This window comes from Denticeps clupeoides, chromosome 7, assembly GCF_900700375.1.
Source record: "Denticeps clupeoides chromosome 7, fDenClu1.1, whole genome shotgun sequence".
NCBI lineage: Eukaryota > Metazoa > Chordata > Actinopteri > Clupeiformes > Denticipitidae > Denticeps > Denticeps clupeoides.
Window position 1 is genome coordinate 19,958,459 of NC_041713.1, and position 16,596 is coordinate 19,975,054.

Genomic DNA, 16,596 nt, shown 5'->3' on the forward strand with positions numbered 1-16,596 from the left:
AAAGCTATTTAACTGGAGTCACTTGCATTAGCTGTAATATAATTAAATGAGAAATAGGTTTTCCAAAAATCTGACAAACTTGGTGGGGAACCCATTGTGTGAACCCCATGGGCCAAAATGTATATTTCTTCCCAGTAGAGGGCTTTTAAAGAGAATGGTGACTGGAACATAATTAATGAAGATGAATAAATAACGAATCAGTAGAACGTTTACTCTCAAGGCTACTTAACCACTAAGCACATCAAATGGCCTACCGCATGACATATTATCAGCGCTGTCGTCGTAGGACTCATTAGCGGCTGGCTGTACTCATGGTCTTCAGGTTTTAGGGTCAGATGCAGGGTCAGAGCAAGCGCAGAAATCTTGGTCGTGGGCTGAAAAAGGCGGCGGCAACATCAGGTTTCAAAGGGAAGGCGGGCAAGGATAATGCGAGAGAATGGTCAGGAACAAGGCAGTCGATGTGAGGCAGGGTCAGTCAAGAGAAAAGATTACACAGAACTGGTCTAGATCTTCCCCTTTTATGCTGTGTGTTGCCTTGAGTGTGATGTCCTGCCGGTGCAACTGGGTTCAGTACGCCCATGCGCCCCCTGTCGACCAAGAGAGTGGACGGCAGCCATGACACATATAACCTTCGGGACTAAAATAAACTGCATTAAAGAACTTTCTTTATTTAGTAAAAAACATATATACATCATCCATGATGGTAAGAGATGAGATGTTTCTGAAATGACTTCTGATTCAAATGGCCATCTTTGGCTTCTGTGTATTTTTCTTTAGATTCTCCACTTTCTTCAGTTGCTGAATATAATAAAAAAGTTTAAATAGTCCAAATTATTAGCTGCACAGATATATGTGTTAAATAAAATCCATTGTGAGGTGAAAATGCAGCCTCATCTACTTGAAAACACTTTCTGATGTGCCTTCTGGCAACTTAAAATTCTTTGGGACAGTTTCATGATCATTACAATTTTAATAAAAAGGTCATGTTTTGCCAATACTCATTATTAAGATGACAATTAAGATTAAAATAAGACACTTTTTATCTAACCTAATTCTAGCTGTTTTGGTTTAATTGAACTTATGACATCTGACCTCTACCCCAGCTGCCATGAAAGGTGGGTGTGTAACCATGGCAACAGGTCATGCCACAGGTTTATGGGAGGTCAGGGAGTGTGCAGTGCCACGATCCAAATACATCTGCAGACAGAATAAGGAATCATCCTCAAGCCCTGCCCTTCCCAGCCCAGCTCCCACTCCCAGCCTCACAGGCAACTGCCCCTCTGAGTGGAAAACGTCCAGCAAGATTCGCTACTGCTACAAGGTTTGTGCCTGACCTCATCACCAAAGTAAAATGTAAGCAACCAGCCTCACTCTTTACATCTTCTTAATTCGTCTTCTTCAGGTTTTTTCTCAGGAGCAATTGCAGCAGTCATCGTGGATTAAGGCCCTGGTTAACTGTCACGCTCATGGGGCAAACCTGCTGAGTGTGAACGGCCCAGAGGAGGAGGCGTTCATCGAACAGATTTTACATGAGACCTTTGGGTGATTTTTTTTTAACTAATGTCCATGTGCCTCTGTAAATTGGACATACACATTAATATGTCGAAAGATCCAGTGTATTTCTAGTCTATGGGTGCATTATAATCCTAACCGCATGTGGTCATGTGACTCAGGGAATCAGAAGATCATGAGCAACACTGGTTTTGGATTGGCTTACACCGCCGCAACCCCCTAGACAATGACAGCTGGAAGTGGAGTGATGGATTGGCTGTGAGTGTTTCAGTGGCATTTCAATATATAAATCAATGTCTTTATCTGATGGGCGACACTGACTATATCAGAGATCATAAACAAGGTGTATTACGGGCAAATAAAACAGAGAGAAACCAAACTTGCCTAGAGGTTTGTCTTCTGGGGTGTCAGAAGTAATTACACACAAACAAAAAGAGCTGGTTGAGTAGTTTATTCTACAAGATACTGATAACTAGCAAGCAGTGCTTTTTTGTATGTATTTCTTTATTGCTGTAAATACAAAAAAACAGCAATTTAAGCACTCCCCATGCACCATGTCTTATTAAAGCAACAGGCCCAACAGATTCTACACTGTTACACGTGTTTTCATTATCTCATATTTTTTGCTGTAGTCACTTAAAATGTCTTAAAGTAGTCTAAATTGTGTTACTATTGACTTTACTGTTTTCTATTAGTCCAATTAGCATATTTTTAAGAATGAAAAGAAAGTAATGGGATATTTTCTAATCTTGAGATTATAAAAGCTCAAACATATAACTTTGAGATACACATTTTGTCTTTTGATTTGATTGGTAGAAAAGAAATGTAAAATCTAAAGTTAAATCAATTTAACTTAAGAACAGTGGATGTACATTCATACTAAGCGCTTCACATTTTAACATAAACCATTCAGTTTTGCCCATTGCACTTCTGTTGCAATTATGATGACACAGCAACTTCTGTGGAAAAGGACCTGCTCTCTATATAAATATTCATTGTAAGCTTACATGTAGCACACTAATGAAAACAAATGAAAAGCATACTTTTGAAAACTATACTAATAAATACCCTTATTCTTACATAATGCACCTTTAAAATGTGTTTTAATACTAAAGCAAAACTGTCATTATTTACTCTCTCTTTCTCTCTCATTCAGTATACATATCAGAACTTTGCCAGATATTATTCTCCCATCCATAAGTGTGTTGCGATGGATTTAGGCACCAAGAGCTGGCTGCCTATGCACTGTGAGTCTAAACTGGACTGGATCTGCAAAATCCCAAAAGGTTCGTGTGGCTGCCTGCATTCCTGTTGGTGTGCATCTATTAAAGAATTTAATAAGTAAGCATACGCTTACAATAAGTGGCCCTTGGGTGTTTTGCAGGGGCTGTGGAGAAGGAACCAGAGACTTCAATGGGTGAGAATTTCATAGTGCCCCCCCCCCCTTTTTATTATAAATTATGAATAATTAAATTATTGTTACTTTAAGATTGCTTTACTGTAACATTATGGAAAGAAAGGTAACTTTTAGAATAATTCTATTAAAACATACAATTAAAAGTTGAAAGAGGTCTGACTTATACTGTAATTCCATAACATGTGGTCTTGTCCAAACCTCCCCCACCACCATCATTCTTGATATTTCTCTCTCTCTCTCGTTGTCTCTCCCCAACTGTAGATTCTGGGATGAAGTGGGTGGCTTTTGAGGAGGCAGAGTACAGGTTTTCAGAGCATCGCTCCTCCTGGGATCAGGCTCAGAGGATCTGCTCTTGGGTGGACGCCTCTTTAGCCTCAATCCACTCTGCAGCTGAGGGACGATTCCTAAAAAACGCATTGAATCAGGTAAAAATGCCCTGAATCATTATGTACACATTCCACAATCCTTTATAAATATGCTTTGTATGCTCTGTAAAGTTAAAAAATATAGTGGCATGCAAAACTGTGCACACTTAGTTTAAAGTGTCTGTAACTCTGAGTTGTTCATTGAGCAGACGATGATCTGATCACCAAAATGCTAACCTTTTAGGCAATATTTTAAGCAATATTAATGTATTCCTTTTGTGATTACTTTTTCTCTGAAACAGATAACAGAGCAGCATCTAGACTTTGCATGCCAATGTCTGTGCAAGCAAGAAAATGTTGGCTATGTTGGTTTCAAGCATGATGTCAAACATGCTTATTTTTCTTCCAATGCATTATGATGTGTTCTGCAGATGATTAAAACAGACAATGAGAACTGGTGGCTGGGCATGTACACCTATGAGAATGATGGCCGATTCCACTGGTCAGATCACTCTGTGCTCAACTATGTTTCCTGGGCTTCCGGACAGCCACATACCATCAGCCGAGACAGGAAGTGTGTTTATATGTCCACCAGTTCAGGTCAGAGGTCATTCTCATACAGAAGAAACACTTCATTTTTCCGTTTGTCACTCTCACTCTCAATTCATGTCTGTTTCAGGAGACTGGACTGATCAGAAGTGTCATACTGACCTTCGGTATATATGTAAGAGAGTCAATATCACAGGCACCATCCCTCCCACCCCCTCTACCCCTCTGCAGTCAGCTGGCTGTGCTGATGGGTGGACTCCCTTCCTGCACAAGGTAGAAAACTAGTACATACTCCAGTTCATAAGCAGTCTGTTGCATCGATGTGTATTGTATATATGATAGGTCAGTGGTTTTTTATGAGGCACCCCCTAGGCCATATATCAAGAAAAGGATCACAATGACAATCACTTCACTTCCACTTTCCCTTCCTGTGTCAATCCTGTAGTGTTACAAGGTGTTTGGCCATGATGAGTTCAGCCGTGTCACCTGGCCCACTGCCCACTCCATTTGTCAGTCTCAAGGGGCGGCAATGGCAACCGTGCACAGCCATGTTGAGCAAGGTACAGTACACACGTACACACACACACACACACTAACTAACACTGACTAACACACATTGATTTGAATCCTTTTTATCTTCTAGCTTTCTTGATCACTCTGTTGCCAAACACAAGCTTTCACCTGTGGGTTGGGTTGACCTCTGATTTTAAGTCTAAGTTCCAGTGGGCGGAGCCAGGATTGCTAAGCTACACAAATTGGGCCCCAGGGGAGCCAGTGGACAACAGCGGGACCCATCCCAACAAGAGTCCGGTGCTTTACATTTATCCATCCATCTGCCTGCCTTCCTTCTTGACTTCTTGTCCTGTTTAATGGGCATCATTTTTATTGCCATTCTGTAATTGTGAAACCATTGTGTGATGCTAGGCAAACTGTGTGCTGATGCTGCATGGCAGCCCGGCAAGAACCACGGGTATGTGGGCATCTCGAGGGTGTGAGACAGAGAAACACGGATACATCTGCATGAAGAACAAAGGTGCTGACATGCATAGCTGCACACACAGACAGAGACCATATACATTACCTGCTGAAAATTATATATATTTTCTTTTAATAATAGCTAAAAAGCATTGTTGTGCATATGTGTTCAGACCCAGCACAGCCTGCTAGCACAGACAGTCTCCCACCCTCGCTGTCTGGCCCCCTGGAGTTTGAGGGGATGTCATACAGGCTTCTGCAGAAGCGTCTGGACTGGGAGGGAGCACTACAGGTGTGCGAGTCCCTCAATGGGACACTGGCTGTCATACGGGACCCACGTCAACAGGCCTACCTCACACTCCTACTCCACACACTCCGTAAACCAGCTTGGATTGGCCTCCAAAATGACATGGTGAGGAAGACTGCATGGCTACCACAGTTTTAGGGTCACATGTACTCATCAGATAAAATGGTACAATATAATGCTACAATATAATATAATGTACAATATCTAACTTTACTCTTGACACGTTTTTAAAGATGTCATTGCCTGAGAAACCATTTAATACTTTCTCTGAAATATGAGTTGCATATGCATGATGCACGAGAAAATGTTCTTCTACCCCCATTGACCTGCATTAGCCATAGAGAGAACATAGACGGAAATATTAGTGAATCAGAAAAAGGCCTTTGAACTTACATCACTACGAAATTAGTAGTCATGGCCTTGCCCACCTTGGCTTGCGACCGCTCACGGGAAGACAGTTTTGATTTTGCAGCCAGAAGGCAGAGATTGTCTCGGTAGGTAGAAGCTAACTATTGAGGGTAGAGGAGATACCAGCAAGTTGAAAACATGGCAGCAATAACACATTGTAAAAAAAGGGAGAGTGTTAAGGGTCTTGGAGGTTGATCGAATGAGGCAGAACTTAGGATAAAACTCAGATGTACACTCAGATACCTATTAGACATGCTAAGCATTTCCTATTATCCCACCTGTTAAAACAGACCTAGTACAGATGGGTCTCACAACACGCCTTAAAAACAGATAATTATCCTCTGAGGTTTCCCTGAATTCCACAAAATGAGTCCCAGAATGGGAGCGGAGTCCATTAACACCCCTTCTCCAAGCGATTCTTTTGCGCTATCTCCTTTCTCCTGAGATTCAGGATTAAAAGCTTAAGGCTGTATCTCCGAAGACATTTATGATGTGAAAGTGATTATGTCACACATTACACACCACAACACACAGTGAAATGTGTCCTCCAAACTAATGATCCAAACTAAAACAGCCTGAAACAGGAGCATCATAGCATTTTGTTTCCCCACCAAAACCAAACCTGACTCAAAGGGCATTCATTCATACTAGAGACCATTGTAAAATGAATTAAAAAACAAACAATGCAAAAATACTTTTAACAGACATAGAAACAATGGAATAAACACACTTTCACTTCTTATGGAAATAAAATTAAAAAGTGAAAGTGAAGTGATAGTCACTGCAGCACATAACACAGTGATACAACAAAATGGATGTCCTTCTTTTAACCCATCACCCTTGGTGAGCAGTGGGAAGCCATGACAGGCGCCCGGGGAGCAGTGTGTGGGGACAGTGCACTACTCAGTGGCACCTTGGCGGCTCGGGATTTGAACTGGGACGCTAGGCCACCGCTGCCCTTCACTAGGCCACCCGCAAGCTGTTGCTCAAGTCTGAACTAAGAACAATTTGAAGGGTGATCAGTTGCTGAGCATCATTTTCTCTTAGGGACGCATTTTCTCCTGGCTCGGTATGGAGGAGCTGACCTACACTGCTTGGCGAGACGGGGAAAGCAACCAGATGGTGGGATGTGGTCAGATGAATGCAGTCGGGCTGTGGACAGTGTCTTCTTGTGAAGCCAAACTGAACAATGCTATCTGTGAAATCAACCCAGGTACTTACGAGATTTACGAGTTTGTGCATTCTTGTTTTCAGAAAAGTTTTGAAATCATTTTATAACTACGCTGGTCTCATGTGCTTAGAAAGAACCGTCGATCACCGGTGGATGTATCCAGGTCATTGTCCTCAGGCTGTTGACAGCTGGTCCTGGGTGCCTTTTAGAAACAGCTGCTATTCCTTTAACCTGCAACAGCCCGAGCTACAGCATACAGCAGTACACACATGCAGCAAAGGTAAACCTTATAACCTACACACCAACTTAATCCAATTACAATTACTATCAGTCAAGGTCCATGTACCATTTTCCTGTAATAGTTACCTGTGAGTCAGGTGTAAAGGCATGGAGAACAAATCTATAGGGCAACATTAGAGCTCTTAATACCCCATCAGGGTGATTGATATATGTGATTTTAATAGTCAGAAAAAAGACACATGCAAAGGCAAATCTGATTAGTATATTTATATTCAATCCGAGCCCAACAGAATTCAGTCCAACTGTTATGCTGTGTGCATTTAAATAAATGACAGTCAGGGTGGGTTTCTTGACTCCAACTTTACATTTTCCAAACAGCCATGATCTTGTGAGCCCTTGCAATGTAAAGCTTTTTAAAAGCGCCAATGTGCGGACCCTCTGCAATCTCTAGCACCTTTCCAGGGGGCTCAAAGACTGCATGTTGGGAACCACTGCATTAAACTAACATTAAGTTGCTGAAAAAGGCTGAAAAGGACTATGGCTTTTAATGAATCGAATGTCTACACAAATGTGAAGAGGCCAATTATCAAAAACAATTAGTGTTTAGGTCCGATGCTGTGTTCAGCAATGCAAGTCTGTCACTGTAAAAGCTTAATCAATAATTAGAATTACAAATTGACTTACAGAAGTTTTAATTGCTGCAAATTGATGTTTATTCCAGTAAATAAAACATAAACTTTAGCACAGCGCACGTTGCACACAACAAAACGTGTCCTCTGCTTTTAACCATCACCCTTGGTGAGCAGTGGGCAGCCATGACAGGCTCCCGGGGAGCAGCGTGTGGGGACGGTGCTTTGCTCAGTGGTACCTTGGCGGATCGGGATTCGAACCGGCAACCTTCTGATTATGGGGCCGCTTCCACATTGATTATGTGGCCCCACTAGGCCACAACTGCCCCCCTCTTATATCTTATATCCCCCTCTTATACTCTTATATTTTATCCTATTGTAATGTTTGTCTTTTATTTCATAGACATTCCTACGGTTGGGTAGTAGAAAAAAAAACAATATCAAGAGACGTCATAGGGAAAAAACCTGCTCATGTGACAATGTAAGCAGCCTGAGCTGAGAGCTGCTTGATGTGAAGAGCGAGGATGACCTTAGCATGTTGATAATGCATTCCGTTGCCGACGTAGCTATAGGCTCCGGACTATTTTGCACTATGTGGCCGGTATGATAATTATGAATCTTTGTGACATGCAAAATGACATCGCAAACTTTTAAATATTACAGGAATGTACTATCAACATGCTAAGTAATTTAAAATCTCCACTTCAGGGACTCGCACACCTGTAGTGCTCCCTCCCAGTCCAGACGCTTCTGCAGAAGCCTGTATGACATCCCCTCAAACTCCAGGGGGCCAGACAGCGAGGGTGGGAGACTGTCTGTGCTAGCAGGCTGTGCTGGGTCTGAACACATATGCAAAACAATGCTTTTTAGCTATTATTAAAAGAAAATATATATAATTTTCAGTAGATAATGTATATGGTCTCTGTCTGTGTGTGCAGCTATGCATGTCAGCAGGTCTCTGAAACACTGCAACACAGCACATGGTGCACACAACAAAATGAGTCCTCTGGATTAATCCTCCAATTAATCCATAATTTATTTTTTATACCACCTTGCTGATTTTTTTTCTACTCCTTAATTTTTTTCAACACCTCACCAATTTTTGAACTTAAATGGGCATGGGTGGCCTAGCGGGTAAGGAAGTGGCCCCATAATCAGAAGGTTGCCAGTTAGAATTCCAAACCGCCATGGTGCCACTGAGGTCCCCTTGATCAAAGTTCTGTCCCCACACACTGCTTAAAAAAATATTTTTTCTACTACATGACCCCTGGAGGGCTCTGTACATTCCTAATGTGATAACTGTATTAAAATGTAAAATGGAGTTCTTGATTATTTTTGGCATAGCTGTAAGCTGAAAGGCTTGATGTGGAACTAATTTCTGAAACTATTTGAATGGAATAGAGCCTTTAAATTGGTTCACATGCTTCTGTCTCTACCCAATTGTCAATTTCCACCAGTTTTCTAATGTTCTCTCAACTAATCTTTCAGTGGGAGCAAAGCTTCTCTCTGTCCTCGATGAGAGTGAAAACAGCTTCATATGGGAGCATATGCAGAGCTACCAGGAACAGGCACATGGGGCATGGCTTGGCATGAGCTTCAACCCAAAAGGTTTGTCTGTGAAATCTGTGTTCTATAGTGGATAGTATATTCACCAATAAATATCAGAAAATAATTTCACTTCTGAAGAGACTACATGATCCTGAATACTGCTGGATTAAAGATAGATGCACATTGTTCTAATGCATAAGAAACACTTCTGATTTAGGTTATTTTAGTTCCTTATTTTTAAAACTAGTTTACACTAATACATATGTTCACTATTTTCATCATCAAAAGTTGCTTCATGATGCTCATTAACATGAGTGAATTAAAAGAGTGTTCAGCATAAGCCTTCAGGAAAATCATCCCTGTTATCTAACTTTAGGTTATCGAGAGAATCCAAGAGTGTTAAATGCTGCCATCACAGCAAAAGCCCCTTGTTAAGAAAAAAATGTTAATTTGAGTTATTTCATAGTCCTGTGTTTTCAGTTTTGTTCTATAATGTAAAAAATCCAAGACCCATACATTTTGACTGATAGATTAATTGTTTGTGTGTACATATACTTATAATATCTGTAAAATGCACCAAATTATATTTGCTTTACAGTTTGTCTCAATCAGCCTGTAAGAAGACCATAATAATGATGTATGCCTGTTGCCTTGTTTAGGGGGTGTTTTGCAGTGGCTGGACAATGTGGCAGTAAGATACACAAACTGGGAACTACAAGATGCAAACCTCAGCATGCTCTCCCCCAACACATGCTTCTGGATGCAGAGTAACACTGGCCTCTGGAAGCCCAGCCCCTGCAAGAACCACACACATGGGGTTATCTGTAAACGGCCACGTGGTATGACAACGCAGCATGATAATCAAATTCGCATTTACATTTATTCACACTGACACTTTGTTTCCACATGGATAATTCTAAGTCAAGTGCCTGACTAAATGAGTAGAGTAGATATATACACTGGCAGTCTAAAATACTCACACACTGACATATTTAGTTGAGTTGCATTAATTTCTGACAAGATTTTATAGGAATGATCGCTTCACAAATTCTTCTGCAGCACATCCCAAAGATTATCCATGGGCTTAAAGTCTGTGGTGGCCAATACATGGATGAAAAATTAGGTCTCATGCTCTCTGAACTACTACTTTGAGCCAGATGAATCCTGGCATTGTCATTGAATACTGTATCTGATGCAGAATTACAGCCACTTTGATCCAGGCCCACAATGAGATTTCCCCAGGACGTGCCGTTTGGTGTCTGTAGCTTTAAATGCTAATGAGGAGGAGAGAGGCGGGATGAGGAGGAGAGTGGCCTATAGAAGTTGAGCAAGCATTCGTAGAAATGATGTCATCAACACCATTCACTAAGTACAATGTTTGGTGCAAACAGGAAGTCGTGTCAGCGGTTTTCCAGAATAAATTAAATTAACCCACTGGAGTCTTGCGTGACGGAAAGTATTCACAGTACATCACTTTTCCCACATTTTGTTACGTTACGGCCATATTCCAAAATGAATTCAATTATTTTTTTCCTCAGAATTCTACACTCAGCACCCCATAATGACAACGTGAAAAAGGTTTCACAAATGTATAAAAAAAAATACAAATTTAAAATTTGCCATGAAGTTCAAAATTGAGCTCAGGTACCTCCTGTTTCCCCTGATCATCCTTGAGATGTTTCTGCAGCTCAAAAAAAACAGTGGACTGGACCTGATTTGGAACGGAACACACCTTCTATATAAGGTCCCACACTTGACAGTTCATGTCAGAGCACAAACCAAGCATGAAGTCAAAGGAGATGTCTGTAGACCTCAGAGACAGGATTGTCTCCAGGCACAAATCAGGGAAAGGTTACAGAAGGTCCCAATGAGCACAGTGGCCTCCATCATCCATAAGTGGAAGAAGTTCAAAACCAGCAGGACTCATCTGTATGGTAGAATGGCCAAATGTAGGCCACTCCTTAGTAAAAGGCACATGGACATAAGCCAACGACACAGCCAAAATATCAAAGGAGCAGCTTCACACCACTCTGTGAATGTCCTTGAGTGACCCAGTCAGTGCCCAGACTTGAATCTGATTGAACATCTCTGGAGAGATCGTAAAATGTCTGTTTCCCAGCTTGAGAGGTGCTGCAAAGAGGAATGGGAGAAACTGGCCAAGGATCGGTGTGCCAAGCTTGTGGCATCATACTCAAAAAGAGGCTGTAATTGTTTTTATTTTTAATGCCTTTGCCAAAACCTCATGTAAACCTTTTCCATGTTGTCTTTGTGGGGTGTTCAGAATACTGAAGAAAAAAATGCATTGAATTAATTTTGGAGGTTTTAACAAAACAAAATAAGGAAAAAGTGATGCGCTGTGATATATTGGGGGGAAAAAAACTACAATAATTTTCATTAAATTATTTTAATTATTATTGGATTGGTCAATGGGACATTTTGTTATTAGGACCAAGTAAGTATGTCTTTGTGTAACTTAGTGTCACGTCGGTGGGCTGACGGGGGAAGGAAACGCAGAGGCGGGACATGCTGGGAAAGGGGTTTTATTAACAAACAATAAAAGAACACAAATAAACGCGGCTTGGTGGCCGAAAAACAGTGAAACAACGGGGAGAACAAAAACGAGCCCGCAGGCGTGTGGCGGTTGCCAGAATTCAAAAACTATACAAGTTGCCAGGTCGAGATCACATCAAGTTAACACACTGAGTTCACTAGAATGTCGCTGCTGTAGAAGCAGCGGAGTTACCGACTTTTATTGGCTGTCAGAATTGACTCCAGCTGGCAACCTGGAGCCAATCCTGACACTTAGCTATTTTAGGAGCAGAAGTTTTTTAAAAATTAATTGGTCCAAATTGGACCCAAATTCTTTCAGCACATCCAAAATGGCTTGAAGATAAGAAACTGAAGGGCACAAAATGTCCCTATCTCTATATAACCTTTTTGCCAGCTGAAACAATCAGGTGTGCCTTATCCAATGGGAGGCTCTTACCTATTTGCTTTGTGGTACTAGCCGTAACCATGTCTCTGTTACTGTAACTACTCATTGTAAGTCACCCTGGATAAGGGTATCTGATAAATGATATAAATGTAAAGTTAATGTGTTATTAAATCCAGATTGTGACTTTTTTTGGACAAGCAGTGTAGTTCCACTCTGATAAATCAGATCAATTAAATTAAGGTGAATAATTCTCTGTTGTTTCTTTCATTACTTACAGGTCAAGATGCATCTTCAGTTATAAGTAAGTTTTATTGAAATATAATATATCATTAGCTTGTCATCATAGGATATGAGTATGTTTAATTACAAGCAGATATCCTTGGCTTTACTCAAAGCTCACTAGGTTACCCGCTGATTGTCACTGAGGTGTCACTGAGCAGAGAACCGTCCCCACACACTGCTCCTGGGCGCCTGTCATGGTTGCCCACTGCTCACCAAGGGTGGTGGTTAAAAGTAGGGGACACATTTCATTGTGACACTGTGTGCTGTCTTGCAGTGTATCACAATGATAATCACTTTCTTTCTTTCAAATTCAAGGGGACCAGGGAAACAGAACTCCATCTGTATAATGAACTGAATTGATTGTCATTGTGATATACAGCACAAAACTAAATGTGTCCTGTGCTTTTAACCATCACCATTGTGAGAAATGGGCAACCTTGAAAGGCGCCCGGGGAGCAGTGTGTGGGGACGGTGCTTTCCTCAGTAGCACCTTGGCAGTTCGGTATTTGAACAGACAACCTTCTGATTACGGGTCCGCTTCCTTACCCACTAGGTCACCGCTGCCTCAATTGTACAAGTCTGACCACTAAGAAAGCATTTAAAAATATATATTTTTACATTTAAAAGCTGTTTTATGCTGATTCACATCTCACCGTCTCTCCCCTCATAGCAGATGGAGACCATGTTCCTGCGTTGGTGTTTGTTATTCTGGTATCAGCACTGGCTCTGATGGCTCTGGTTGTGGGCGTGATCTATCTGTACCGCAGACAGATGTCAGGATCAGGAGGGTCCTACGAGGGTGCCCGGTACAGCCGCACAAACTCCACCCCCTCTGAACAAATGGAGAAGAACATTCTAGTGTCAGACATGGAGCTGAACGAGCAGCCGGAATAAAGTGGAACAATATTCCGGAATAATGAGGAATGTACTGCACCAAGCCGACACCTGCTGTGTGGACCACAGCAGATGTCCGTCAACAAGAAAAGACTTGAAAGGCCTAAATTGTGACTCTACCATCAATAGCTTGCTGTTATTGGCTCTACATGACAATCTTTAAATACTGAAAAGGCTGCCTACCTGCTTATGACTTACACAACAGAAGACTTTTTCTGAATTCTGAGTACTATGAGCACAAACCCTAAGACAACATAATAATCCATATTATATACACCAGCCTTTCGTAAATATACTTTAGAACTCAACGAAACCTGAACTGATCTCATGTTCGTGCACCCCCTCTTACAGACAAAATATTTTTCCATGTCAGTATTCATGTGTGTGTCCTCAGGATTCCTTTTTTTTATCTGACTCAGGAATTGGTCATTCAATCTGCACATTCATATTTGGACAATTGCCTCACCAATGTCATCCACCTACAAGATGGAATGGCGACTGCCATATTGTGCCTGTACACTAACATTACACCTGCTATGAGATGGAGAGTGGGTGAGAGACCTTTCCCAACCACCCCAAAAAAATCTTCTCACTGGATCATCTCAAATGTGACAGGAGAGTCCCGTGTAAGGGATGCCAAATGGAAATGGCCAATTAATTTCATGTACAAGATCAATAAAAAGGACCTGGAATTGTTAGCTACACCAATACTGCTTCTAAAGTGCAGGCTAGGGCCACTCATTTTAGAACTGGGCAGGCTACAGTATGTAAAGAGTCAGAAGAAGTCAATAGGAATTTTGGACTGTTTTTATGGGTATCTGATTCTCATTACATTTAAGTATTCTGCTTTGTTTACTGACACAATATTGACAATGTTTTTTAAATGGTCTTGAAAAAAGTGGGCAAAGGGAACTAGAAGTGATTATGCTCACTTTATGGCATACAAGACTGAAATATGTGTCGCCCTCTAGTGGTGTAACGCAAGAAATTAAACAAAGATGACTGGAAATCCTCAACAAAAGCACAAACCCAAAACGTAAACGACCTAAAACAACCTGTACACCTAAAAATCAAGTCCACAGGAAAGTGTGTGTGTGAGTGTATGCGTTTGTGTGTTAAGTCTTAACAGTCTGGGACTGTGAAGGATAATGAAAGGATGCTTTTGCGCATCAAATCTGAAGTCCCTGTGAAGACAAAATCCAAATCAGCGCCTGTACTATTGTGTTCTTGTTTTGTTCTTCTTATTATTTTTTGTATGAATTAAATATGGTATATAACACTAAATGACTTGGAACTTTAAAGAGTTGTATGCTCTGAAAAATGCAAAGGAATTAAGTTAATTCATCTTTTTTCTTTAAGTGACAAATGATTTGATCATGTAAGAATAATGTGTTTAATTTGGAATCAATGCCAAATCACGTTTGATCAACTTAATAAAATAATCAGTTGAATTAAGTTGAATGAACTTAATATGCATGGTTTGAAACCATGCAAAGAAATTAGGACAGCTTAAATAAAAAAAAAAAAAAAAAAAAACGTGGAACTTTTTTTCCAGTGATGTGGGCATCAATATGTCAAAAGGATAAAAACTTTTCAAAACATTACAAAATCCTTAAAACAAATGTATTTGACAAATTTTCAGGATTTGAAATTAGAAGCAGGGCTGGACAAGATACCTTGGGCTGATCATAGCACACAATGCCATTGATGGGTGAATTTATAAATTATCACCTCTACCTCCAACAGCTACAGGATTCATTATTGGCTCCTAAATTGGTTTTTGGTTTAAGAGAAAAAGGAAAGAGGCTACTTTCTTCTCAGAATTATGAAGGTTTGTGTCCCACTGGCCTTTAAAAGTGCAGTTCTGACAGTATGAATAAAAAAAGGGATTTACCATGGTGTCTGGTATATGGCCAGACTTGTCAATAATGACACACACTCATTTTCTGTCATGATCTCAAGAGTCATGTAAGTGCCCTGCTTACCCATGTAACTTTTTCTGCTACTGTTCTGTACTGGACAAATACTTCTTGTGCACTTTAATTTTATGTGAACACAAACAGCAGTTGTTAACCCTGACTGATGTATCTGGTTCTTTCAAATTAACCAATCCTGAAGTTAAAACGTTTATTAAATACCATGTGGCTCCGCAGCACTCCTTGTAGCTACTAAGTCAGCTTAAAGAAATAAACGACTCAGCCTTAAGTTTGAAGACATTGTTGACATTTTGTCATTTGACCAGAAGAAATGTAAATGGAGTAAATCAAAATGCTTTTTTTCAAACACAGTAAGAAGTATTAATTCTATGATGGCTACGGCCATTGTTGTTATGAATTGTTTCTCTGCTTGCACAAAAAAAAAAAAATTCAAGTGTTCAAGGTTCAAGTGTTGTGAAGAAGGCTTCAGGGTGCCCAAGAAAGTCCAGTAAGTGCCAGGACCGTCTGCTAAAGATGATTCAGCTTCGAAATCGAGGTGCCACCAGTGTAGAGCTTGCTCAGGAATGGCAGCAGGCAGGTGTGAGGGCATCCGCACACACGGTCAGACGAAGACTTTTGGAGGTGTCAAGAAGGGCAGCAAAGAAGCCACTTCTCTCCAAGAAAAACAAGAACAGACTGACATTCTGCAGAAAGTACAGGGACTGGACTGCTGGGGACTGGGGTGAAGTCATTTTGATGAAGCACCTGTCCAATTGTTTTGGGCATCTGGAAAAATTATTGTCCAGAGAAGTCCTGTCTGGTTCCAATAGTAAAGCTACTTTTAGCCAGTGGCCTTAAATGCTAATGAGGAGGAGAAAGGCTTGAGAAACGGGATGACGCCATAAGGGGAGAGATTCCAGATTCAACCGTCTGAGCTGCCGCTCTCTAAACGGAGAAACAGAATGGTCAAAGCACTCTTTACACATATTAAATTTTGACACCTTGTGTACCAATGCAAGTTTTCCTTTCTATCAGACGAGCAGAGCAGTAAAACAGGCAAAACTGAGAAACGGGGAGAAAGTAAGAGTCCCAGGTGCAACAGTCTGACTCTAGGAGCCACTGTAAAGGACTGAAGACAGTAAAATCGAGAAACGGCCAACCACTTTGATGGTGAGAGCTGACAATTCCATTGCTGATGAGCTGAACATGGTTTATGCCCATTTACAGCATTTATCAGACTCCCTTATCCAGAGCGACTTACAATCAGTAGTTACAGGGACAGTCCCCCCCTGGACAACTCAGGGTTAAGTGTCTTGCTCAGGGACACAAAGGTAGTAAGTGGGGTTTGAACCCGGGTCCTCTGGTTCATAAGCGAGTGTGTTACCCACTAGGTTACTACCACCCATTTCGATGCAGCAGCTAACAATTGCCCTAACAATCACCAGTGC

The 16,596-nt window shown here is 41.0% G+C and overlaps 1 protein-coding gene across 2 annotated transcripts in view; it reads left to right on the forward strand.

Annotated features, from left to right (window-relative positions):
- The window catches only part of mrc2 (mannose receptor, C-type 2), a 37,853-nt gene extending 22,469 nt beyond the window's left edge, over positions 1–15,384 (forward strand). The window contains exons 12-29 of one of the 2 annotated variants that reach the window (XM_028986914.1): positions 1,104–1,321; positions 1,403–1,542; positions 1,674–1,770; positions 2,669–2,798; positions 2,897–2,929; positions 3,191–3,354; positions 3,726–3,894; positions 3,974–4,116; positions 4,289–4,403; positions 4,487–4,653; positions 4,768–4,876; positions 4,992–5,230; positions 6,581–6,746; positions 6,835–6,984; positions 9,062–9,181; positions 9,781–9,960; positions 12,334–12,357; positions 13,012–15,384. In XM_028986914.1, coding sequence (XP_028842747.1) covers positions 1,104–1,321; positions 1,403–1,542; positions 1,674–1,770; positions 2,669–2,798; positions 2,897–2,929; positions 3,191–3,354; positions 3,726–3,894; positions 3,974–4,116; positions 4,289–4,403; positions 4,487–4,653; positions 4,768–4,876; positions 4,992–5,230; positions 6,581–6,746; positions 6,835–6,984; positions 9,062–9,181; positions 9,781–9,960; positions 12,334–12,357; positions 13,012–13,232 — 2,585 coding nt within the window. In that variant the 3' untranslated portion in view covers positions 13,233–15,384. Of the gene's footprint in view, positions 1–1,103; positions 1,322–1,402; positions 1,543–1,673; positions 1,771–2,668; positions 2,799–2,896; positions 2,930–3,190; positions 3,355–3,725; positions 3,895–3,973; positions 4,117–4,288; positions 4,404–4,486; positions 4,654–4,767; positions 4,877–4,991; positions 5,231–6,580; positions 6,747–6,834; positions 6,985–9,061; positions 9,182–9,780; positions 9,961–12,333; positions 12,358–13,008 lie in introns of both variants that reach the window. The other variant, XM_028986912.1, reaches the window with a different exon arrangement.
- Positions 15,385–16,596: the final 1,212 nt, after the last annotated feature.